Source organism: Pristiophorus japonicus, chromosome 16, assembly GCF_044704955.1.
Source record: "Pristiophorus japonicus isolate sPriJap1 chromosome 16, sPriJap1.hap1, whole genome shotgun sequence".
NCBI lineage: Eukaryota > Metazoa > Chordata > Chondrichthyes > Pristiophoridae > Pristiophorus > Pristiophorus japonicus.
In genome coordinates this window covers 52,410,786-52,436,965 of record NC_091992.1, presented here as the reverse complement: position 1 = coordinate 52,436,965, position 26,180 = coordinate 52,410,786, and the positions used below count along the sequence as shown (strand labels likewise).

The 26,180-nt window shown below is 42.5% G+C and overlaps 1 protein-coding gene across 7 annotated transcripts in view; it reads right to left on the bottom strand.

Moving 5' to 3' along the window:
• The window catches only part of LOC139226496 (general transcription factor II-I-like), a 208,328-nt gene that overhangs the window by 4,998 nt on the left and 177,150 nt on the right, over positions 1-26,180 (bottom strand). For 5 of the 7 annotated variants that reach the window (XM_070857315.1, XM_070857313.1, XM_070857318.1 and 2 more), the window contains 7 exons: positions 15,691-15,756; positions 13,792-13,975; positions 12,477-12,526; positions 7,548-7,667; positions 1,605-1,682; positions 815-898; positions 511-694 (listed from right to left, as the gene is read on the bottom strand). In XM_070857315.1, coding sequence (XP_070713416.1) covers positions 511-694; positions 815-898; positions 1,605-1,682; positions 7,548-7,667; positions 12,477-12,526; positions 13,792-13,975; positions 15,691-15,756 — 766 coding nt within the window. Of the gene's footprint in view, positions 1-510; positions 695-814; positions 899-1,604; positions 1,683-7,547; positions 7,668-12,476; positions 12,527-13,791; positions 13,976-15,690; positions 15,757-26,180 lie in introns of those variants that run through there. The other 2 variants (XM_070857317.1, XM_070857316.1) reach the window with 2 other exon arrangements.

The window sequence follows — 26,180 nt, the reverse complement described above, 5'->3', positions numbered from 1 at the left end:
TTGATGCCAGTTCATTGGATATATTCAAGAGGGAGTTAGATGTGGCCCTTACGGCTAAAGGGATCGAGGGGTATGGAGAGAAGGCAGGAAGGTGGTACTAAGGTGAATGATCAGCTATGATTTTATTGAATAGTGGTGCAGGCTCGAAGGGCCAAATGGCCTACTCCTGCACTTATTTTCTATGGTCCTCAGATGGCAACATAGTTTCCTTCTGGACAAAAGCTTTGCTTCTATTCTATACACTCCACCTTATAAACCTGAGCCAAGATCACAAGTTCATATCAAGGCTATAGAATAGAACAGAACTCATGCCTCACTGCTTCATGGTACAGTGCATTAGGGTACTATTATTCAGCACCATCCAGCTCTCCCTACACTGTAGTGTTAACTGTTAGTGCTGTCTGCTCTTTACAAGCTTTATACATAGCTTAAGCATTTAACATTTCATATTGCTCTGCAATGTAAGATTGCAAATTAAGACATTTCAGTGAAAAGCCTTCGATACCTTACCTTATGACAGTAAATTTGATAAAGTTTGCAGATTCCAAGATTTTTTTCATGGCACTTATTTCAAGGTAACTGGGTGCTTTAAATGGAACTCCTGGAGGCATGCCATCAACTATAACACATCCGGGGTTGGTGGTTATTTTTCTGTAAGGAACCTTCACTGGGAAATTCATTCCAATTGCTTCGCCTATAATAAAGATTACATTTTAATGTCTGCTTCCATCTCTTGTGTAAATAGAAGCATCTAATCCAATTTTAACAAAAATCACATGATACTAACTTTTAAACATTTATATCAAAACATTACCAAATTTCTTGCTGAACAGGTCATTTACTTGTTCTCTCAGTTGTCTGGCTTTTTCCACCTTGGACATTTTTTCACTTTCACCTTCTGAAAGAGAACAAACATTCTCACTCAGATATAAAATATACATTTTTCAAATGAAAGGAGCAGAATAACTAGTTGCCCACCATTGGTATGAACTGCATTCTTCACCTGAAGTACAACCTTTACCTACAAGATATATTGTCATATCTATCAGGTACACATGCTTTAATTTTCTCCTTTAATGTCAGGTGGCCATTTCCCCCCCTTCTATATAGAATCTCGCAGTGAAATTTTCTTTCCATTCTGGTATCAGAACCAAGAATGAGAAGTGCCCATCTGATCCACTGATCCCAGTGGAGAGACTATAATATCCTGTTGTGCGTGGAGTATTTAGCATTTTGTACAAATGGAAAGTTCTCAACATATCAATTAAAAACAAAAAAGGGTAGAAATTCTGATTAGCAAAGTTAACGTTTCAATATTTAACGCAGTAGTACTGCATTCTTTGGTGTTATTTTTATGTAGGCATTTAACCAATTTATTTTAAATGAGTTAATGCCTGCATAAGATTTAGACATACAGGAACATAGTACGAATGCGCAAAACATTCATATTTAATCTTTGCTGATTGGAGGATCTACATTAAAACCAGGTTTTAGAATAAACAGAAATTGGGAGAAAAGTCTTTAATAATGCTGCGAGTATAATGAGATAGTTCAAGCCCCACAAATTATTGCACAGATCTAATAAACATAAAATTGCACCCTACCTGGGACTGTAACTTGAATGATGTTAAGGTCTTCAACACTCGCTGCAGTGGGTAACACAGCAGCTCGATTTCCTAAACCTGCATTATGAGAAATTTGTAGAAACTGTCTCACCACCAGAGCCCCCATTTAAACAGAAAGATCAAATGAAATAGATACAAAGAAATGATATATAAAAAGAGTATTCCCCTTGTGGTAGCAGAAAATAAAATAAATCTTGTGTGGTCTAACCATGCAGTGCACAAGCAGGAGCCAAAATGTCCATCACGATTTACCATGGCACTTCACCAAAGCCAAAAAGAAATAAGCCAAAATGTAGAAGAAAACATACTTGAGTGTGTTCCAAGAAATAACATATTCTAGGGTTCAAATGCTAATTAGCTATTCAAGTTTTATTCTTGCAGTATGTCAACTCCTCAGTAATAACTTGCAACACACGCGAGACTGTATTGCCCTGTATTTAATCAAGTAACGTGTTCTCGGAGGGAATTGATGATGAATAGACTAGTCATTAATCCAGGATGGAGGGATTCATTTCAACCACATGTTAGTGTTATCTACCATATGCTACTGGGCTTTAACTTCTTCCAGCTCCTTCACCAGTGCCATGTGCACTTTTAAATCATACTCCACCCAAAAAAAGGTCAACGGTAATGGTTACTATTTGTGATAGTTTCACTTTTAAAAAGGGGTACTAATGGTGGTATTCTTTAAAAGGAACTGTATGCATAAACTTGGCATTGCTGATGGAAGAATTTATGTGATTGATGTACCATTTCCCAATTTCATGTTTGTTTTACAAGTTGGAAGATCTGATTTCAGTACAGTAACATAATAACCTAACTCTTGAATCCATCAATCCAGATGGCCCAGAAACAGGTAGAGTGACTAATATAAAGAACACATGTTGTTTAACCTTAGCCAAATATGCTTTTAAATCAATTCTAGCATATTGAAAAATCTTTGCTCCACTATTCCAGTTATGTATTCTCATTGGGCAATTACTCCCTTTCCAGGTTTGTATTTTACCTGTTGCTTTATCCTGTAAGCAAGAAGTTCACTCGATGATGCTATATAATGAAAGTATATTTATATTTACAGGAACAGCATGTGTGCAAGTTTTAAAAAAGTTTAAAAGCTCAAAAGGCAGACAGCATATTCAAAGGTTAGATACTGAAATATGTGCTTTAGTTAACACTGTCAGCACACTTAATTTGACCCTCTGACCCCCAGAGAGGGAGTAAGTTAAGCAAAGATGCATTTTTCCAGACCCAGTCTCATAAATGCAGCAAAACATGATGCCATTTTGAGGGGCCGACCCAAAATTGGTTGTTGGGTGAACATAAAAAGCACATGCAAGAATTAGCAAACCTCCAATTATTTTAAGACACTCCTTCCACATAGCTAACTTTACTGCTCAAGATGCCTATGTGCTGAGGTGGAAATGATGTACCATAGAAATACAGCTGGAAATGTTAATAGCAAAAGGAAATGAACAGCTTCTTTCACCATTAATGTTCGGAGTACTAATGCCAACTGAAATAAACAATTTAAAAATCCCAAGCATCTGAGAGACCAAACAAGTCAGCAAATTCAGGGAGTTTCTAGACTATAAACTAATTTCCACTTCAGTAAATGTCATGCTTCCTTTAAGAATGTAAGAAAAGTCAAGGGATAATTACCTTGTTTTTTTTCCCCCAACACTTGTATTTACAAATCCACATACACTATATCAAACGCATTATCCTCATCGACCCCCATGTTACCTCCTCAAAAAATTCAATCAAGTTAGACAGACACGACCGTCCTTTAACAAATTCCATGTTGACTGTCCTTGATTAATCTGTGTCTTTCTAAATGAAGATTTATCCTGTCCCTCAGAAATTTTTCCAACAATTTTTCCACCACCGAGGTTAGGCTGACTGGCCTATAAAAACTCGGTCTATCCCTTTCTCCCTTTTTAAACAACGGTACAACGTTAGCAATCTTCCAGCACCACACCTATAGCCACAGAGGATTGGAAAAGGATGGTCAGAACCTCTGCTATTTCCTCCCTTGCTTCTCCTAACAGCATGCTAGACATTTCATCCGGGCCTGGAGATTTATCCACTTTCAAAGATGCTAAACCCTTTAATACTTCCTCTTTCATTATGTTTATTTCATCTAACATGTCACACTCTTCCTCCCTGATCGGAATGTCTGCATCGCCCTCGCTTACGCGAAAACAGACGCGAAGTATTCATTAAGAACCATATCCACGTCTTCCGCTTCCACACAGTTACTTTTTCCACACACGTTACCTTTATTCTCTTGCTCTTAATGTATTTATAAAACATCTTTGGGTTTTCCTTGATTTTACTTGCCAATATATTTTTCATGACCTCTCTGCTTTCTCAATTTCCTTTTTAATTTCACCCTGCACTTTCTATTCTCCGCAGAGTTTCTGCAATATTGAGCCCTCGGTATCAGTCATAAGCTTCCCTTTTTTCTTTATCCCACCTGTATGCCCCTTGACATCCAGGGGGCTCTAGATTTGTTAGTCCCACCCTTTCTCTTTAAGGGAACATACTTGCTCTGAACCCTCACAATATCCTCCTTGAATGCCTCCTACTGCTCAGACACTGATTTACCTTCAAGTATCTGTTTCCAGACCACTTTGGCTAAATCACATCTCAGCTTAGTAAAACTGGCTTTTCCCCAATTGAGAACTTTTATCCCTGGTCTATATTTGTCCTTTTCCATAAGGATGTGCTTATTTGTACTGCAAAAATGGCCACCATGCTCCACCCTTTGTCTATGATTGGTTCCCTTGGAGGATAAGCCACACCCTGAAGTTTCACAGGAATGTGTAACTCACTCTCTCTGACTTTGCAAATTGTAACTTGATCCACTTTCACTTCCTGAAGTGACAGAGGACAGAGCTCCCCAGAAGACAGCAAAAAGGCCAGCCAAAGTGCCATACTCTAGTTCAAGTGCATGCCTCCCCCAGCCGAAGTGCCTTAATCTAATCCAAATGCATCCCTCCCCCAGCGGAAGTGCATCCTTCCCCATCCCACCATAGGTGGGGCAGGCATTGTGTACGGACTGTTAACAGGTTTATTGCATATGAAGTGAAGCATATGAAGTGCATCCGAGAGGGCGCTGAGCACCTCAAGTCTCAATGCCGAGAGCATGCAGAAATCAAGCGCAGAGAGTGGAAAGAGTGTACGGTAAACCAGTCCCATCCACCCCTTCCCTCAACTACTATCTGTCCCACCTGTGACAGAGTCTGTGGCTCTCATATTGGGACTGTTCAGCCACCAAAGAACTCACTTCAGGAGTGGATGCAAGTCTTCCTCGATTCCGAGGGACTGTCTATGATGATAAGAGACAAGTGGCAGTGTCGTGACTTCTGGATATCATCCACTCCAACGATGTCCCTTGTAGAGGGTTGGAAGAACGTGTTCCATCTTCCCCAAGTTCCCTCTCTCCCCTTCGATCTCCCCCACCCATGTCTCTTCCCCCTCCCCCAGTCCCACCCCCCCGCCACTGCGCTCGGCTGCACGCCGGCCTTCTCTGCCCTCCGAGAGGGGTCGGAGCGAGCGAGAGTGTCGGGGGGGGGGGCAAGCAAAAAGAGTCGGAGCCTCAGGTCCTGCTTCTCAGCATCACGTGTAGGGAATGAATCGGGGTCGGGAGGCAGAGTTTGACAAATGTGACATTGGGGGATGGGGGGGGGCGTTTAAAAGTGCAATACAAATAGTTACACTGATTCCATAACGACCCTAAATGTAATTGAATGAGAAACACAGGAACAGGTGTAGGCCATTCAGCTCCTCTAGCCTGTACCGCTATTCAATTAGACCATGGATGATCTGTACCTTTGCCCACCTTTGATCCGCATCACTTGATACCCTTACTCAATAAAAGTCTGATGATTTCAGTCTTGAAAGGTTGAATTAACTGAGTATAGGATTAAAAATAGGAAGTTTAGATATGACTGAAATACCATAAAGAGACGTCGTCCAGGAAGTGTCACACTTAAGGAAATGCACATTATACTTATCTTTTAATATTAATATAGATCACTCTGTCTCTCTCTCTCTCTACAGAAATATATTGTCGAGTCCTCCTCTTACAGTCCCTGATATTTGCTAAATTAGCTGATCTCAGCTAGAGTAGCAGTGGATGTACTACAATTGATCTCATGCAGGACCAGGGTTCTTGACCGGAATCTCGCATGGGCGCAGCAGCTTCAGGTAGAAACATGGAAAATAGGAGCAGTAGTAGGTCATTCAGCCCTTCAAGTCTGCACCGCCATTCAATATCATGGCTGATCCTCTATTCCTGCTTTTTCCTCATATCCCTTGATGTCTTTTGTTTCTAGAAATCTATCTATCTCCCTCTTAAATATATTCAGTGACTTAGCCTCCACAGCCTTCTGTGGTAGAGAATTCCACAGGTTCACCACCCTCAGTGAAAAAATTTGGCCTCATCTCGGTCCTAAATTTCCTACCCCGTATCCTGAGACTGTGACCCCTTATTCTCGACTTCCCTCCCCGCATCCAGTCTATCCAACAGTCAGAATTCAATACATTTCAATAAGATCCCCTCTCATTCTTCTAAACTCTAGTGAATACATGCCCAGTTGACCCAATCTCTCCTCATATGACAATCCTGCCATCCCAGGAATCAGTCTGGTGAACCTTCGCTGCACTCCCAGTGCGCTTTTTTCTAGAATCCAGTCGAATGCGGGAAGGAGAAACCGGGATTTCTGGGCCATTACATTTTCATATCCAGGTTATACACATTAGAAACAACAGGGTCTAAGCTTTGGTGCTCCACTCAGCACCCACCCACCCCCACTAAATCTGACATTACATCACTCACAAATACTCTCCATTTCCAATCCGGACCCATATTCTATAATGGATTCCTATATAGCTTTAAGTTTAATTAGTAAAATTAAACTGAGATTGCCACGGTTTTCTGAAAAAGGTATCACATAAGGTGTTCTGCTATCTACTTCATCTGTAATCACAAAAAAGTCAACCATGTTTGCCGGGCAGATATTCCCCATCTAAAGATGCTATCCTGGGCATCTCTTATTAAATTGTTATACATGTACTCCTTGAGCCTACACCATAGAACTATTTCCATTATTGTACACTATATTGATGTGTACCACTAGTGGTCCTATAGTTGCTTGGCTCAAATTTGAAACCATATTGACTATAAGCATTATGTTTGCATCTCACCAGCCCTGTAGAACCTCACTACAATTATTTCATGAAGCGAGCCCGTGCTAATGTTCCCTGTAATTTTTTTGCGGAGCTACGCCACCCATTCAAAGTACCGCGCACGCGTGGTTTGTCTATTTAAAAGCCAGCAGGCACATTGGCCAGTGCTCTGCAAATTTCTTAAGTGTTCACAAGCCTAGTGTTAAACTAACAAATCCCTAGAACAGAATATGCCATCTGTTCCACAGGATTTGTAAGTCTTAATGCGCACTAGTGATACTGGGTGTGCAATAAAAAATATGGATAGCTAGTGTACCACATCATCACTACAAATATCTTGGGAGACTCTTTTACTCTCAGGACTGCACAGGTTCACAGATTTCTGCAATGCAGACATATATGCACAGTGAAAATTATAATTTCATGTTTCTGCTAAATAAATTTTATCCAGTGGAAACTCAGCCTAGCTGGTTACAACTGATTCCATTTAATAAACACCATCAACTACTGATCTGTATTGAAAAGCGCACACGCCTTAGCCTGTGGCCTATATTCAGAAGCATGTGCTAATGTACTCATTGTAAATTGTTTAAGACAATTCTGGAAATAGAAATAACATGCATTGTAAGATAATAATCAATGGTGAAAATAAGTATTTAATGTAAGTGAAGAGACTAATTGCATTTAAGATTCAATGTACAGGGTAAAGTAGGGGGTACTTCTGTTTACCTGCAACAGCAGCAGCAGCAGTAGTAGTAGTAGTAGTAGTCGTCGTCGTCGCAGTAGTAATAATAGTTGTTGTCTTTTTTACCTCTTGGGATTTATCTTCTGAGGAGGTTTGTGACCTTGCTGTTTTAAAAAGGAAACACACAACCGAAGACTTAAAACAAAATTAACTGCATTTGTACTGAGGCATAAACTCAACTGCAACCATTCCAGAAAATCCAATATTTGCCAATCAAGAAGCACATCAAGACCAAAAGGGAGATCAAAACTAATGTTCTTATCATGGCAATGTTTATGAACAATGTTATTGCTCTCTTTCTAGCAGCACTGCCAGCTGTTCGTAGGGGTGAACTGAATGCTCATTCTGTCTAATGGAAAGATTGGAAATCCAGTGCTCTTCAACAAAACCCAAGGCAGCAACCTCAGGGTCTGGACAGAACGCAATACTGCATGGTAATTTGACCCAATAGGCCATGGCATGAGCAGTAGAAAAGTCTTAATGAACCAGTCTGCCAAGGCAAAATAGACTCTACGCCACATTACCCCGAGCTAATGGAAGGTAATGAAGGTATTCATACGAAATTCCTGAAAGTTACTCTAGGCAAAAGAGGGAAGAATAGCAATAGTCTTGGAGATCTGACCAAGAACCACTTTGAGATTGGGGACAAAAGTCTGTTTGAGGCATGCTAACGGGTTTGCAGCAATTGTGGTTTCTATACAAAACCGGTCACAGTAGTTAGACAAAAATTACTGAAGAATTGCACTACTATCAGTAACCATTCAGGTGGCTCCAGTTTATAGCAGCATGTCTTTTTGAAGCCTGCAGAGTATCCGGAATACAACAGGCTGGAATTAGCTGGTGAGGAATATGTAGAGAGGTTGTGGGTTATCAGAGCACAGATCTGCAGAAGACTCAGGGGAAAGCCACTTACATTGCTTTCATTGGCTTTGAACCTAATGCTTCACTCAGCCCTCAAAGAAGCTGGCATCACTGGCAATATGTGATCGAATCAGCTCCAAGATCCATGCAATGGTAGATGGAAAACTCTCAACCTCTCTATAACGAAAGCAAGGATTCCCACTTTCATCCATTTTATTCAATATCTTCACCAATGATGGCATTATCAGAAACAGTCTGAGTTTCTGTTCTGCTCAAGGCATTTCTGAAATTATTGTGGTGCTCTTTTCTATAGATAATCAGCTGTTGGACTTACCTGGGGTTCTAGTGCACTTTTCTTACTAAATTAAACAATGGGATAACTAATGGAATTATGGTAATAGGTATCCCCAGTCCAGTATTATAGCTTTGCACGAATGCTGAAGGTACGAACTGGAAAGCCACAAGAGGCTTTGATCCCAATTGTAGCTTCAAATTGACACCTGGTGGAGGGTATCTTTAGCCAGAACACAATCCTTTGGAACTGTGGAAAAGTAGTGAATGACTCTGGTCTTTCTAATTATTCTTTAATGACCAACATTCCAATGCCAGTTAAACTTATGGAATATAAAAATACATGTCCAAATAGGTCTCAGTAATGCTTCATAATTCCTAGGCATACAATGCAAGAATTTCACCCAGTCCATTTATAAGATCCAGAATCAAGATACGATGTGGATATGTGGCAAAAAGGGAAAATACTGGCAGGGAAGTTTCTAGTCTACACTAACTTACTACTGAGCATCTTGGAGGAAATAGGTCAGCCTTACAGCAGCCATGTCTCTTTGCCAAAGCCATTCATGAGGTCCTGAATAATGCAGTGGGCGATGAATAAATCTGTTACATGGCATTTGATTTGGACATTGACATCAAGATATCAAGGTGGTCAGTACATCATAAGCTGTCTGCTGGATCCTGTATGCCCTTCTACAATGCTGAAAACAGACTGTTGTACAGCTCTGGAGGAAATAGGCATGGACTGACAGAAGGCATTACCTGGAAGCTAGGTTGTATATCCAGGAGTTGACCTATATCATTGGGTTGCAGAAGCAAGTAGCTGCTGCTGCTGAGACGCCACAGCTCCAAGTGACAGAACCATAATTCAATAAGTAATAACATCTGCCTATCTTGTGGTCAATAGGATGGTGGTAATACACTTACACAGTTTATCAAGTTAGTGGTGGGGCAGGTGGAGAGGACTTAAGTGGGGTTTCTGAAGTCACAATGGCTCCATTGGGTGATTGGAACCAAGATGTCTGAGCCAAGCAATACTACAAATTACTCTAGGGCATGGTTGATGACTGACCAGCCAGCCTGCTTATTAATAGTATTGGAGAATTAGATCAGTCACTGGGACTGGGATTCTTCTCATCCAGCTCCAGAGAATCCTGCAGTCCAATGATTGAACGGCTAGGGTAGTACTTGTTGGTGATGCAGCAGGAAGCTTACTGGTGCTTTGTTCCATTAAGCCACATGGTATTAGCTAGCTAGTTAAATGCCAGCAATACTGCCCAAGCCTTGGCTCTTGCTGATCTGTACCTATATGCTGGAATAAAACCAGAAAATGCTGCAAATATACAGGTCAGTCCACATCTGTAAAGAGAAGATAGTCTGGTTTATACCCTTGATCAGAACTAAAAATTGAAAGATAAGCTAGGATTTTAGCAAGGTTGGGGGGGGGGGGGGGGGGGTCAGAGAAAGAGTGAAGTGTGGAGAAACTCCGAGGGAGTTAATGGACTGAATGACCTGCAAACTTTTGTCAATAGAAAACTGCAGGATAAGAGGTCAGTGAGGCAATGAAAAGTAATTTGAAGAACAAAGGAATGTGCAAATAGTTAAAAGGGTGAAAAGACGTGGGAGATGCAGACAAAATGAAAAATAAAATAAAATGGGGGAAACGGAGGGAAAATTCTGAAAAAAGAAACCTACAAACACGGGTCTTAAATGCTAGCAAAACACATGGATCGACAAAAGAAAACAGTTCGTCACCATGGACAGAGATACCCCTTTCCACAACCAACACCGTGTTCTGAAGTAGTGTTTGCACTCAAAACAAGTCAATCAATCTTTTCTCCCCTGGACACAGACATCTGGCCCACATTTCCTGATGTAAAGATAATGGAGGATATAGCAAAAGTCTCTGGACTTAGATGAGTGTGCCCCTATGGGAACAGAAATTCTACCTGCGTGGATTTCTCAGTTGCTTGATCTGGAGACTGAAGCCAGACTTCCTGGACATTTTATGAATGAAGCTGACCAAAAAGAAAATGCCACCTGAAAGCTGCTGTACTTTCTGAAGTAGAATTGGGCTTCTGATGGAGCATCTACAGGGAACCACCTGAGCAGGAGATAATTTGAGTCTATTCTTTCCAGGTTTTTTTCCTTTTGCAATCCTGGTTATGACTCAGTTTCTACTCTTCTGCTTGGGCCCAAGATTCCTGAAGCCCGACTCCATCACTGAAAGTGAGGCAGGCCATGATTTCTGCCTGCCAGTCTGTCCCAGCCCCGAGATTGGGTCCTGACATTCCTTAGGTGTCTGCCGTGCAAGCAGCCAGGTTTCAGAGTAGAGGAGAAACCAGGCTGTTGTGGCCAAATATTTCCAACTTGATTCTCAAAAGAAATGATCCATTTTGACATTTGCCCTGCTTCTCCCAGGATGTTATCGTTACATGCAAATATCCCTACATCAAGCAAACTCAGGCAAAACTGGTGGGATTTGTGTGGAGTGATGACATTCCGCCAGTTCCACCTCCTTTCTTGGTGTCAGCACAGGACAGACATGCATGCACACACATAAAGCAAGCAGCATCCGCCCCTATAACTATTGGAATTTTGATGTCATGAAAAAAAGGGGCAGAGCCCCAGTGGAACTGGGCCGCACCCCAAATTTCAGCCCGCTGCTCATCTTGCACAAAAAGCTCATGTAGGCCCGGGAATTTCGGACCGTTTATCTTTTTTTTTTAAATCAAAAAGACAGACAGTGGACACCGGTTTTTTAAGCTTTAGAGTGCTTCACTGAAAGATAGTCAGCCTCCAAATAACTACAACCTTCTGCCTCCGAATCAAGGTGACTTTCTCCATAGCAAGCAATTCAGCACAGTACAGCAGAGAGCCATAAAGCAGAATGATGAGTGTGCCTTACACAGCATTTTCATTCTTTAAAAAAGGAGGTCGTATTTGTGCTCAGGCTCAGCATGTCAGGTGGGTACATCTGCAGCAATCAACTCTGATTGCATCCTGTTGAAAGATGGGAAGTATTTTGTCTACTCAGGAAAGTCACCAATGAAATGAGAGGTGATGGTGAAAATCTATGCACCTAAATAGAGTGTGCTTTAATCTAGTGTCTTTCACCAGAATATTTAACATTAAGTTAATGGCAAAAGAATCATCATTCTGAATAAAAGTACTTATTTAACTAACATGCACCTAAAAGGGCTTAATTTAAGTGTAAATTGGTTAAACTAGTTTGTATAATGCAATTATTTCTTCAGATTATTTTACGCAATATTAGAGCATAAATTAAGCATTGAAAGTCATTTCCCCCAGTTATTAATAGCAAGCTTTAAATTAACCAGTGATAAATTATCAGCTTGGGATGCTTTAGCTAACTGTCCTGAAACTTCACAATGCAGTTATTTTGAATGGTTGTTTCAACAGATGGAGTTTGGTGAATTCCTTTGTAATTCACCATTCATTTGTAATTCACCATTCAAAAGAATCTGATATTCCATAGAGTGCCATCCCATTTTCTGTCACTGCCCTGTATCAGTGGTGAAGCTAGCCAAGGATAAAATAATTCAATTTATTAAAAACACTGGATTAATATCAGAAGCAACAATGTTAGTACTCATACAGAAAATGGCAAACCCTTTGAACTTTGTCCTTGTGTCTTGGTGTCATATGAACTTCTCAATTAGATTACTGTGTGGTGAGCCTCTCCCATCCACCAGTGGTATTACCCTGTATCTATAATTTAACTAATATTTTATACTCACTCTGGGGGCGTTTGGCAGCTTCCTGTAAAGCAGTCTGAAAAATATCTGGTCTGTTGAGAAAACAAATTAAAAGTTTAACTTTTACGGTAAAATAGTATAGTACAGTTTCAGCCAAGAATCTGGCACAGAGACTAGAAGATAAAATCTAGAGCAAGACAAGATTATAAAGGCCATTAAACCTACTCCATCCAGGATCCATGATCCATGTAATTCCACACCTGGAATACAGCGTACAGTTTTGGTTTCCATATTTACGAGAGGATATATTTGCTTTGGAGGCAGTTCAGAGAAGGTTCACTAAGTTGATTCGGGGATGAGGGGGTTGACTTATGAGGAAAGGTGGAGTAGGTTGGGCCTCTACTCATTGGAATTCAGAAGAATGAGGCGTGATCTTATCGAAACGTATAAGATTATGAGGGGGCTTGACACGGTGGATGCAGAGAGGATGTTTCCACTGATGGGGGAGACTAGAACTAGAGGGCATGATCTTAGAATAAGGGGCCGCCCATTTAAAACAGAGATGAGGAGAAATTTCTTCTCAGAGGGTTGTAAATCTGTGGAATTCGCTGCCTCAGAGAGCTGTGAAAGCTGGGACATTGAATACATTTAAGACAGAAATAGACAGTTTCTTAAACGATAAGGGGAAAAGGGGTTATGGGGAGCGGGCAGGAAAGTGGAGCCGAGTGCATGATCAGATCAGCCATGATCTTATTGAATGGCGGAGCAGGCTCGAGGGGCCATATGGCCTACTCCTGTTCCTATTTCTTATGTTCTTATCATCCTTCCCCTCATCACCCACTGATCTTGTACTCCATGAAAAAGTTCCGTCTACTTCCTGAAAAAATTTCAATGTTATTATGATGTCTACAATCCTCTTTTCAGACATCAACTCTCCATTTTAAAGCAGTCATTTAACCCCAAATAGACTATCTTTTCTGCTCTACATGATCACAATTCTGTGAGGTGAAAAACATTTTTATTCTAATCTCGATCTTTATGAATTTTATACTTTTGTCCTATCTTACTTTTGGCCAAGTTAAATGGTCTGCTTACTCTTTCATTATTTTAAATACCTACCGGGAATGTGCGTGGGCGCAGCAGGTTCAGGTAAGTGCACAGCTTTAAGTTTTTCCCTCGATCGTCCGCGAGAAGCAGCCGACCGGGATGTTCAGTTACATTGTAAAATAAAAACAGGGCTGCCATAATTATAATATTGCTCTTCTAATGTAAGACACCAGACTGATCCACAGGTGAAAATCTACATTATGAAATACTCATTTCAATTCATCTTGGATAATAGTAAAAGCATATTTACTTTTTAATTATAAATTTGATCTTGGATTTTGCTCTGAGAATCTTCTCCAATCTAGGAATTCCAAAGGTGGACGGCCTCCTGAAAGGCACACCATCAGGCAAACCTTCAATGTAGAAATCATCCGGATGTGATTCAAACAGTGCGTAAGGTACTCTCACTGGCTCGGAAACGCCTAAAGCTTCACCTGCAACAAATGAACAACCTTATAAACCCTAAAATAGCAATACTGTACATGCAAGCAGATAAAAAAGGCTTAATAATTAGACCAACTATTAAGTTTTTAATAACCATCAATATTAATATAGGATGTTGTGGACCTTGGTAGGGTTATCAGGAACACTGACTAAAGCTACAAAATAGCTGTTGCTGTGGCTAGTAGACAAGGTTATCTGAGCCACATTGAACATTAACTTTGGGTTTCATACCTAAACACTAGGAGCCTCAGTATTGAAGCCCTCCAGCAGTTCCTTGGCCCTCTTGCTGAAGAGATCCTTTCTATCGAAGGCCATCTGCAGACATGTGGCTTGGAGCTCTTGTGGGAAGCCTGACACACAGATGGTAAAATCGCATTCGCTGAGTTCCAGACTATGCATCTAGGTCTAGGATATCAACTGCAGTCTATTGTTTTAATTAAAAAATCTGAAGGTCGCCCATTAACAATAATAAAGCTCTTCAACTAAACTCATAACTACAGCTAAGAGTTGCATAAGCTCACTGCTGGGTGACATCAAACAAGTGAATTTGATACCAGGTTATATAGATGGAAACACTTGTGTACAGATCTATAAAAGGATTTCAACCAATTCATGGTCTAGAGTAACGAACAAGATTCAGTTTTTGGGTGGAAGAATTGTCATATCTGGACAGTATAATACACTACTATCAAATGAGCAGCAGTATTTATAGGGTTTCAGCCGAGACATGGTGGACTTGATGCTGCAGTTAATCCTGGCTGAAATTGGGGAGATCTTGTCACTAAAGGGAGAACGAGAACCTGAAATGGCCAAAGCTTCATTCATGTGCTGGATTAAGCATACCAAATAACATGGCAACTAAAATAATTGAAATGGGTTTCTGTAGGATGAAACAGAAGGCAAGAGCAGCAAGAGATACTTGATCTAACCCCAAAACCTAATTGCTTTACAGCATTTGGAAAGTGGACCAGTCAGGCTTGGCCATCGGCAAGACTTGACGTGCATAAATCAGAACACTGAGGCATCATACCCTTGAAGCAGTTCGCCTTGCCAATTAGCAAATGGAACAATGTAGCACCATCATTCTCCCTGCTGATGGTTGCTCACAACACACAGCTAATCCTTCAATATGTCAGCATGCAGCTGCAGGGGACTCCAATACAGCTATGGAAGAAAGGAACCTTAACTAATACACAGGCATTAATCCTCGACACCCCTGGTCACTAAAGGTTCACTCTCAGGTGCTGAATAGTGCTTGGTAGTGTAGCATGCCCTGCACAACACAGAATGAGAATTATATTCCACTCCCAAGATTTCACAAAATTACCGATTTCAGTTAACAAAAAATATTGCGAGGAAAGTCGATATATAGGTATATAGCTGCAATAGTCCGCAACTGAAATGCATTAATTCGAAGTTGTACAATTTTCACCAAGATTAAATCATCTTGAAATATTACTGTAACATTGGGTGACCTTATTTTCTAAACTGAATCCGGCAACACAGTGGGGGGGAGGTTACACTCACTGACCAGGGGTACACTTCGGGGACAAGTTTTGTGAACCGGGGACATTGTTTGCCCGGGGACACAGTACCTCATCTGAGGACTATCCCTGGAAAACAGGGATGTATGGTCACCCTACTGCAACACAGATAGCTATACATTTATTTTCAGTGTACAGTTTCTTTCCAGTAAAACACTTACTGCATTTTTCATTGAATAGTGTCTCCACTTCCTGTTTCAGCTCAGTAATTTTGGCATTCCACTGTTCTGTGATGGCAAATTAACATTATGTTCTTATCAATCTCACTATACATTAGATTTTACTTTCACTTCTATACATGTATACATACACATAGATTCCAAAGATAATTACATTTTTATAAAATTCCACTTCCGCACTAAAAAATACAATTGGGAAGCATTTTTATAAGAAAAAGTCTGTAGGGCGTAATTTCAAATAAATCCAAGATGAGGCTCTTTCCCCTGCTGCTATTGCTTCGTCGTCATCCAATGGCTTTGCCCTCATGATTGCTAGGCTGTGAAGCATGCAGCAGACGACGAATAGGGACTGCAGCACTCCTCCGGAGTGATCCAGGCATCGGAACTGCTGTTTAAGGATCTTACAGAAAGGGCAATTTCGGCCCCACGGTCTTTAGGTTAATAGACACGAGAGCAGACCTGCAGGACAGCAAGAGGAATGGCCGCAGATCAAGGTAGGTCCAAGAGCCCAAAGGAAATGAGAGTGGCAGGGTAAGTGACGTCAGCGCAAGGGAAGGAGCTGATTGACGAGTAGTTGGTGATTGTTTTTTTTTTAAAGTTTGTTTCCGTTAAGTTAGTTAAATAAAAGTTAGTTAGTTAATAGTTGAATAACGGCATGGCAGGGCAGGTCGGTCCAGCGGAATGCACATCCTGTGCCATGCGATTTTGGAGCTGGAGCAGCAGCTGGTGTCACTGCAGTGCATCCGCGAGGCCAAGAGCTACGTGGATAGCACGTTTAAGGAGGTGGTCACCCCGCAGCTAAGGAGTGCGCAGGCAGAGAGGGAATGGAGGACCAGGCAGGAGTCCCTAGTGCATTTCGCTGTCCAACCAGTATTCTTTTCTGAGTACTGGTGAGGGTGATGGTTCCTCTTGGGAGTACAGCCAAAGCTATGTCCATGGTACCACAGGTGTCTCAGCTGTACAGGGAGTGGGGAAGGAGGAGGAAGTTAGGGAAAGCAATAGTGGTAGGGGATTTGATAGCTAGCGGAGCAAAAGGGCACTTCTGCGGCCACAGAAGTGACTCCAGGATGGTATGTTGCCTCCCTGGTGCCAGGGTCACGGATGTCAATAAGCAGCTCCAGAACATTCTGGGGGGGGGGCACGCGCGCAGTGCAAGAGGATGAATAGCCAGTGGTCATGGTCCATATTGGTACCGACGAGATGGGTAGAAAGAGGGATGAGATGCTGCAGGAAGATTTTAGGGAGCTAGGAAAGAGATTAAAAGCAGGGTCTAAAAAGTAGTAATCTCTGGATTACTCCCAGTGCCACATGCAAGTGAGTATAGAAATAGGAGGATAGAGCAAATGAATGCATGGCTGGGGAGATGGTGCAGGGAGGGCTTCAGATTCCTGGAGCATTGGGGCTGGTTCTGGAGGAGCTGGGACCTGTACAGGCCGGACCGGTTGCACCTCAACAGAGCTGGTACCAATATCCTCGCGGAGAAGTTTTCTAGTGCTGCTGGGGCGGGTTTAACTATGTTGGCAGGAGGATGGGAACCAGGATGTAGCATTAGAGAGGAGAAACAAAGGACATATAGGATTGAGAGACACAAGATAGCACTAAAGCAAGAAATAGTAGGGTATTAGGTGGGGTCAGACTAAGAACACAGGATGGTCTAAGATGGGTTTAGAGTGTATGTATGTGAATGCATATGCATAAAAAAGGTAGTGCGCTGCAGGCACAAATAGCCACATGGGAATATGATGTCATGGCAATACCGAAGACCTGGCTCAAAAAAGGGAAGGATTGGGCATTAAATATTCCTGGATATTGGGTTTTCAGGGAAGATAGGAGGTGGTGTGGCAGTATTGATTAAGGAGTGCTGGAGAGAGAGGATGCCCTGGAGGATCAAGGACAGAATCTATATGGCTAGAGTTAAGAAATAATAGAGGTGCCATTACACGACTAGTTGTATTCTAAAGGAGGAAGAACTTATGAAGTGTGTTCAGGAAAACTTTCTTGCTCAGTATGTTTCCGGCCCAATGCGAAGGAGGCATTGCTGGATCTAGGTAATGAGGTAGGTCAAGTGGAGCAAGTGTCAGTAGGTGAACATTTAGGGAACAGTGATCATAGTATCATAAGGTTTAGATTAGCTATGGAAGGACAGGTAGAAATCTAGAGTAAAAATACTTAATTGAAGGAAGGCAAATTTCAGCGGGATGAGAACGGATGTGGCCCGGGTAAATTGGAATCAAAGATTGGCAGGCAAATCTCTAGTGGAACAATGGGCTGCCTTTAAAGAAGAAATAGTTCGGGTACAGTCGAGGTACATTCCCACTATGGGGAAAGTTAGGGCAACTAAAGCCAGAGCTCCTTGGATGACAAAAGAGATAGAGTGTAAGATGAAGCAGAAAAAATGTGTCTGAGAATCAGGCTAAATATAGCAAGTTCGGAGAAGTGAAAAAGAAAATAAGAGGGACAAAGAGAGGTTATGCGAATAGAATGACATTTAACATAAAAGGCAATTCTAAAGTCTTCTATAAGCATATAAATAATGAACAGGTAGTAAGGGGGGGGTTGGCCGATTGGGGACCAAAAAGGAGACTTACGCATGGAGGCAGAGGGTATGGCTAAGATACTAAGTTAGTACTTTGCATCTGTCTTTACGAAGGAAGATGCTGCCACAGACATAGTAAAGGAGGTAGAGGAGAATGTGGTCCGTTAGGCGGGCCACATTGTCCACATGCCCGACACGAGACTCCCAAAGCAAGCGCTCTATTCGGAACTCGTACACAGCAAGCGAGCCCCAGGTGGAGAGGGGAAACGTTTCAAGGCCACCCTCAAAGCCTCCTTGATAAAGTGCAACATCCCCACCGCTACCTGGGAATCCTTGGCCCAAGACCGTCCAAAATGGAGGAAGAGCATCCAGGAGGGTGCTGAGCACCTCGAATCTTGTCGCTGAGAGCCATACAGAAATCAAGCGCAGACAGCAGAAGGAGTGTGCGGCAAACCAGGCTCCCCACCCACCCTTTCCTTCAACCACTGTTTGCCTCACCTGTGACAGAGACTGTAATTCCCACATTGGACTGTACAGCCACCTGATAACTCACTTTTAGAGTGGAAGCAAGTCTTCCTCGACTCAGAGGGACTGCCTATGATGATGATTGGATGGGAAAAGAATTGATTAAGACGAAGAACTAGAAAGGCTGGCTGTACTTAAAAGTAGATAAGTCACCAGGACCGGATGGGAAACATCCTAGGACACTGACGAAAGAAATTGTGGAGGTACTGGTCGTAATTTTTCAATCCTGTTTAGAAATGGGGGTAGTGTAAAAGGACTGGAGAATTGCAAATGTTACACCCTTGTTCAAAAAAGGGTGTAAAGATAAACCTAGCAACTACAGTTTAGCCTCGATAGTGGGGAAGCTTTTCGAAACAATAATCAGGGACAAAATTAACAGTAACTTAGACAAGTGTGGATTAATCAAGTAAAGCCAGTACAAATTTGTTAACGGCAAATCATGTTTCACCAACTTGATCGAGTTTTTTTAATGAGGTAATAGAGCACGTTGATGAGGGCATCGCAGTTGATGTGGTGTACATGGACTTCTAAAAGGCGTTTGACAAAGTGCCACGAAATAGGCTTGCCAGAAAAGTTGAAGCCCATGGAATTAAAGGGACAGTGGCAGCTTGGATACAAAATTGACAGTGACAGGAAACAGAGTAATGGTGCACGGTTGTTTTTTGGACTGGAGGCAGGTATTCAGTGGTGTTCCACAGGGGTCGGTACTTAGACCACTGCTTTACTTGATATATATTAATGACTTGGGCGTGGGTGTACAGGGCACAACTTCAAAATTTGCGGATGACACAAAACTTGGAAGTATAGTGAACAGTGAGGAGGATAGTGATAAACTTCAAGAGGTCATAGATAGGCTGGTGGAATGGGCAGACACGTGGCAGATGAAATTTAACGCTGAAAAGTGCAAAGTGATGCATTTTGGTAGAATGAGGAGAGGAAACATAAACTAAAGGGGACAATCCTAAAGGGGATTCATGATCAGAGAGACCTAGGAGTATATGTGCACAAATCATTGAAGGTGGCAGGGCAGGTTGAGAAAGCAGTTAAAAAAGCTTACGGGATCCTGGGCTTTATGAACAGAGGCACAGAGTACAAAAGTGTGGAAATTATGAAGAAGCTGTAAAAAAAAAACCTTGGTTCAGCCCCAACTGGAGTTGTGTGTCCAATTCTGGGCACTGCACTTTAGGAAGGATGTGAGGGCCTTCGAGAGGGTGCAGAAAAGATTAATGAGAATGATTCCAGGAATGAGGGACTTCAGTTACATGGATAGACTGGAGAAGCTGGGGTTGTTCTTTGAGCAGAGAAGATTGAGAGATTTGAGAGGTGTTCAAAATCATGAGGAGTCTGGACAGAGTAGATGGAGAGAAACTGTTCCCATTGGCAGAAGGGTTGAGAACCAGAGGATACAGATTTAAGGTGATTGGCAAAAGAACCAAAGGCAACATAACAAAAAACTTTTTTGCACAGCGAGTAGTTAGGAATCTGGAATGCACTGCCTGAAAGTGTGGTGGAGGCAGAATCAATCACTACTTTCAAAAGGGAGTTGAATAAGTAACTGAAAGAAAAAAATCTGCAGGGCAATGGGGAAAAGGTGGGAGAGTGGGACTAGCTGAAGTGCTCTTGCAGAGTCAGCACGGGCTCGACAGGCCGAATGGCCTTCTTCCGTGCTGTAATCATTCCACGATCTTATGATTGAAGGCAACATATCATACAATTGCAACAGCGGAACAACTCCACAAAAGTAAATGTCTCGAGTAAATCAAATGCACTTATTACAGACAGTTGGCTTGGAATGTGTTGCATCAGAATTCTGAACTTTGCATGAATGATGAGTTTTGTGTGCAATTACTGGTTTTAGAATCACACATTGTTACAAACTAGTTGTACGTGCAATATACTATATGCACCGAGTCGCCAATCAGCTAATCTGATTAAGGCAGCATTGCCTGCATTCAATGCGAAGCACCTCCACTCACCAAAATGCAAGTTAGTATTTTGTACTCCACCAGGACACTATGCAACAGCACTTGAGCTAGGAAATGTTAACTGTGATTTTGGTACTGCTCTGTACTCTGCTCGTACTAACTTTTCTTGCCCAAGCACATGCAGATCAGCAGTCAGGTTGGTTTAAAGGAACCCCTGCAGGATGCACCGATAGCAGAAGTCTTCAGAGCAATTCCAGAAATTAGCAAACAATAGTGAGTTTAAAAAAAAAGGCAGATATGAGAAACGTGTGCTCCTTACAGTAAAAATGTTTAAGTATTTGTTTTCCTTTAACAGAATTTTAGAACCCATTATATACAGCTTGATCTTAAACATGTGATTTGCAAGACTGAGTATAATAAAACAGAACAGGTGATGCTATATTTTTCTTAGACTTTCAAGGCAAGTTTTGAGATGTAAAATATTTTTTTTTAAGAAGCGATCAAGATGGTTCCTGGAATGAGGGATTAGTTACAAGGATAGACTGGAGAAGCTGGGGTTTGTTCTTCTTAGAGCAGAGAAGGCTAAGAAAATATTTGATAGAGGTGTTCAAAATCATGAAAGGTTTAGCTAGAGTAAATAAAGAGAAACTGTTTCAAATAACTTATGGGTCAATAACCAGAGAGCACAGATTGAAGGCGATTGGCAAAAGCTCCAGAAGGGACATGAGGAAAATCTTTATGATGCAACGATTGATTAGGATTTGGAATGTACTGTGGTGGAAACAGATTCCATAGTAGCTTTCAAAAGGAATTGGATAAATACTTTGCAAAAAAATTGCAGGGATATGGAGAAAGAGCCGGGGGTGGGACTAACTGGATTGCTCTTCGAAAGAGCCAGTGCAGACTCGATGGGCCAAATGGCCTCCTTTGTACTGTACTATTCCATGATTCTGTGAAGGGATATCCAGTAGGGATGGTTTGATGCTACATTTGTCCACTGGCTGGATTGATTGCATTCATGCAAGAGTGAAGTCACAATGAGTTCACAACATGGGATATCTAATTTTTTTTTAAAAAAAGTATAAAAAGCTGCCCCTTGGTGACATCAGCCGAAAACACGTCAGGTTCCACAAGTACACTGACGACCCCCAGTTCTACCTCACCCTCTCTCGACCTCTCCACTGTCTCTGATTTGTCAGACTGCTTATCTGACATCTAGTGCTGGATGAGAAGAAATCTCCTCCAACTAAAAATTGGGAAGCCATTGTCTTTGGTCCCACCACAAACTCAGTTCCCTAACCACTGACTCCATCCCTCTCCGTGAGTTTGAACCAGACCATTTGCAACCTTGGTGTCGTATTTGAACCTGAGAGGAGCTTCGGATCACGTATCTCGCCCAGACTGCTTACTTCCACCTCCGTAACATCACCTTACTCCACCCATGCCTCAGCTCATCTGCTGCTGAAATCCTCATCCATGCCTTTGTTACTTTGAGACTTGACTATTCCAACACTCTCCTGGCCAGCCTCCCATCTTCCACCCTACAAGTACCGTAAGAGTTTTATTACCAATATATCTCCACTGCTTTCCTCCTTCAGCCTCTGCACCGAGCAACTTCTCATCCTCTGTGATTTCAACCTCCATCTCAATTCATTATGCGCTCTCTCTCCTAAGTTCACTAGCCTCCTAACCTCCCCCTCCATGTAAACTCCCCAATCCATATTCACGGTCACCCCCTCGGCCTTGCCAGCTCTCGTGGCCTGTATACGCCCATCGTGTCAATCGCAGACAAGACCATCTCTGACCACTTCCTCGTATCGCTCTCCACCCACATCTCCTCCTCCCCTCGGCCCCAACCCAATTCTTTCTGTGTCTGGCCGTGGAAAAAAAACTCTCCCCCCAAACTCTCTTACAACTGCACTTATGAAATCCCAACTGTCCAGCCTTTGGCCCTCCAGTCACCACGATATTTTGACAGCTACCAATCTGCTCAATCACACCTTCACCACCAGCTGTGATGCCCTAATCTCCATTAAAACAATTACTCTCTCACCGTGGCTCTTCTCCCTGGTATGGCCCTCATCTTCGCTCCCTTAAGTCAAAGGAACACAGACATGAACGGATATAGCAGACAACTGATTTAACCATTCACCGCCAGAGCTGGTTGGACCACATAAACCACTGTCGGGTCATCTGCCAAAATTGCTCACTATTCCAGAATCATTCTGGAATGCAAAGATAAACCCCCGCTTCTATTCTCCACTGCTAACCATTTTCTTAAACCCCTCTCCGGTCTCCTCCACCCTTACCTCTGACAACAAGTGTGAGGAGCTCATGGACTTCTGTGTCTCTAAGATGGAGACTGTAGTGTCCCTGCACCTTACTACAAACTCACACGAGGCATGGATATATCAGACACGGTCACTCTGTGACCTTCACCTTTATTGCCAGGACCAAGGAGTGCTGACCCTGGGTGGGACCTCCCCTTTTATACCTGGAAACCCAGGTGAGGAGTGTCTCCTGCAAGTTCACCCCGTGGTCAGGGTGTGCATTTTTATGGTGCAGGTACAGTGTACATGAATTACAGTTACATGACTATGTCATTGCAAGATGGTTAAATACATGACAGAGACCATTCATTCAACTGCTTCTGCCACTTCCCTTCCTTCCTCTAGCCCACCGGGCCAAACTTCCTCCCTCCGCCCTAGCCCTGAACGCTCATCTTTTTCCAGTTTCTCTCCGATCTCTCCTCATAACCTCTCTGCGCTCATCTTGTTCATGAGACCACTTCCTGCTCCCTTGACCCAATTCCCACCAACTGCTGACCACCTAACTTCCATTTCTGGATCCCATGTTAGCTGATATTATTAACGGTTCTCTCTCCTCCGGTACTGTCCCTCCCCCTCCAGTCATCAGCCCATTCTTCAAAAAAAAAAACCAACCTTTGACCCAGTCTGTCCTTGCAAACTACCGCCCCACCTCCAACCTCCCTTTCCTCTCCTTGAACATGTTGTCACCTCCCAAATCCATGCCAATCTTTCCCACAATTCCAAGTTTGAATCCCTCCAATCAGGATTCCACTCATGCCATAGTACCAAAATGGCTCTCATCGAAGTCACAAATGACATCCTTTGTGACTGTGACAAAGGCAAACTATCCCCCCTTGCCCTTTTGGACTTGCCTGCAGCCTTTGACACAATTGGCCACTCCATCCTTCTCCAACACCTCTCTACCATTGTCAAGCTGGGTGGGACTGCACTTGCCTGGTTCCATTCTTATCTATCTAATCATAACCAGAGAATCACCTGCAATGGCATCTCTTTCCGCTCTTGCATGGTGACCTCTGATGTCCTCCAAGGATCTATCCCTGGCACTCTTCTATTGCTCATCTACATGCTGCCCATTGGTGACATTATCCAAAAACAGAGCGTCAGTTTCCACATGTACACTGACAACACCCAGCTCTATCTCACCACCACTTCTCTCGACCCCGCCACGGTCTCTAAATTGTCAGAGTGCTTGTCCAACATCCAATTCTGGATGAGCAGAAATTTTCTCTAATTAAATATTGGGAAGACCGAAGCCATTGTTTTCGGTCCCCATCACAAACTCCGTTCCCTAGCCACCGACTACATTTCCTCTCCAACATCTGTCTGAGGCTGAACCACACTGTTCCCAACCTTTGTTATATTTGACCCTGAAATGAGCTTGCGGCCACATATCCACGGCATATCTAAGACAACCTATTTCCACCTACGTAACATCATCCGTCTCCGCCCTTGCCTCACTCATCCACTGCTGAAACCCTCATCCATGCTTTTGTTACCTCTAGACTTTACTATTCCAATGCACCCTTGACTGGCCTCCCATATTCTACCTTAAGCAAACTTGAGGTCATCCAAAACTCAGCTGCACATGTCCTAACTCGCACCAAGTCTCGTTCACTCTTCACCCCTGTACTCGCTTAATCAGGAACCAATGTATTTCAGCAACACCTCGATTTCAAAATTCTCATCCGTGCTTTCAAATCCCTCCATGGTCTCGCCCCTCCCTATTTCTGTAATCTCTTCGACCCTCCCCCCCGGATATCTGCACTCCATTAATTCTACCCTCGAGCATCCCTGATTATAAATCACCCAACCATTGGTAGCCGTGCCTTCTGTCGCCTAGGCCCTAAGTTCTGGAATTCCCTGCCTAAACCGCTCAGTCTCTGCCTCTCTTTCCTTCTTTAAGACCATCCCAAAAACCTACCTCTTTGACCAAGCTTTTGGCCACCTGCTCTAATTTCTCGGTGTGGCTTGGTGCAAATTGTTGTCTTATAATACTCCTGGGAAGTGCCTTGGGACATTTTACTACATTAAAGACACTACATAAATACAAGTTGTTGTTGTACATAAACTTGAGCTCATCAAAATTTTGATCCTAACTCACACTGTGTCCCTTTCACCCATCGTCTCTGTGCTCGCTGATCTACACTGCCTCCCAATCCAGCAACAGCTCAATTTAAAAATTCTCATCCTCGCTTTCAAATCCCTCCATGGCCTTGCCCCTACCTATCTGTAATCACCTCCAGCCCTACACCCCTCTCTATGCTCCTGCAATTCTGGCCGTCCGTGCATCCCTGATTTTAATTGCTCCACCATTGGTGGCCGCATCGTCAGTTGTTAAGGCCCCAAGCTCTAAACCTCTCCATCTTTCTTTCCTCCTTTAAGGCCCTCCTTAAAACCCATCACTTCTGTCATAATATCTCGTGATAACATTCCTGTGAAGTGTTTTGGGACGTTTTACTATGTCAAAGGCACTCTATAAATGCAAGTTGTTGTTGAGAAGATTTTAAAATAAAGCAGACTTTCAACCAATGTTCCCCGTCAGCTTCAGGGCTGCGCAGCTCTCCAGGGTTCCCGTGCAGCCAACTTTTCCATACAAAAACCATGAATTTTGAATGGCCTGCACGGTGCCAAAAAAATTAGAGGGAACATTGTCTGCAACCAATTTCAGTGATGTGCCATGTAATAACATGAGCAAGGCCAATGATTTATGGTGACTGAATAAGACAAATTCTAGTATGTTAGGGCTCAATTTTGGCCAAAAGTTGCTGTTTTTTTTGGAGTAACTTGGTTTTCCACAATCAATTTGCATCAGTGTAAGTGAGTTAGTTACGATTTTTTTTAAGTTTCGTTTTTTTTCCTCAAAAGGGGGCGTTACCAACCACCTATGCCAGTTCTGCCCACTTAGGCAACTTTGGCCAGCTAATAGTTACTCCAAATCTACTTAGGCCAGCGAATGTGGCCTCTTCAGAAAACCCTTGTGGAGAGTTAAGAAATCGGCACAGATAGGTACATTGGAGGCCATTCGGCCTGGGATAGGGGCGGGAAGGGAAGCGGAGAAGACCTGCACCTAAAACATCAAGACATACAAAGCACAAAACCTTGGAAACAAAAAGTACTTAGCATTCAATAACAAATAAAAAATTGAAGTAAATCCTA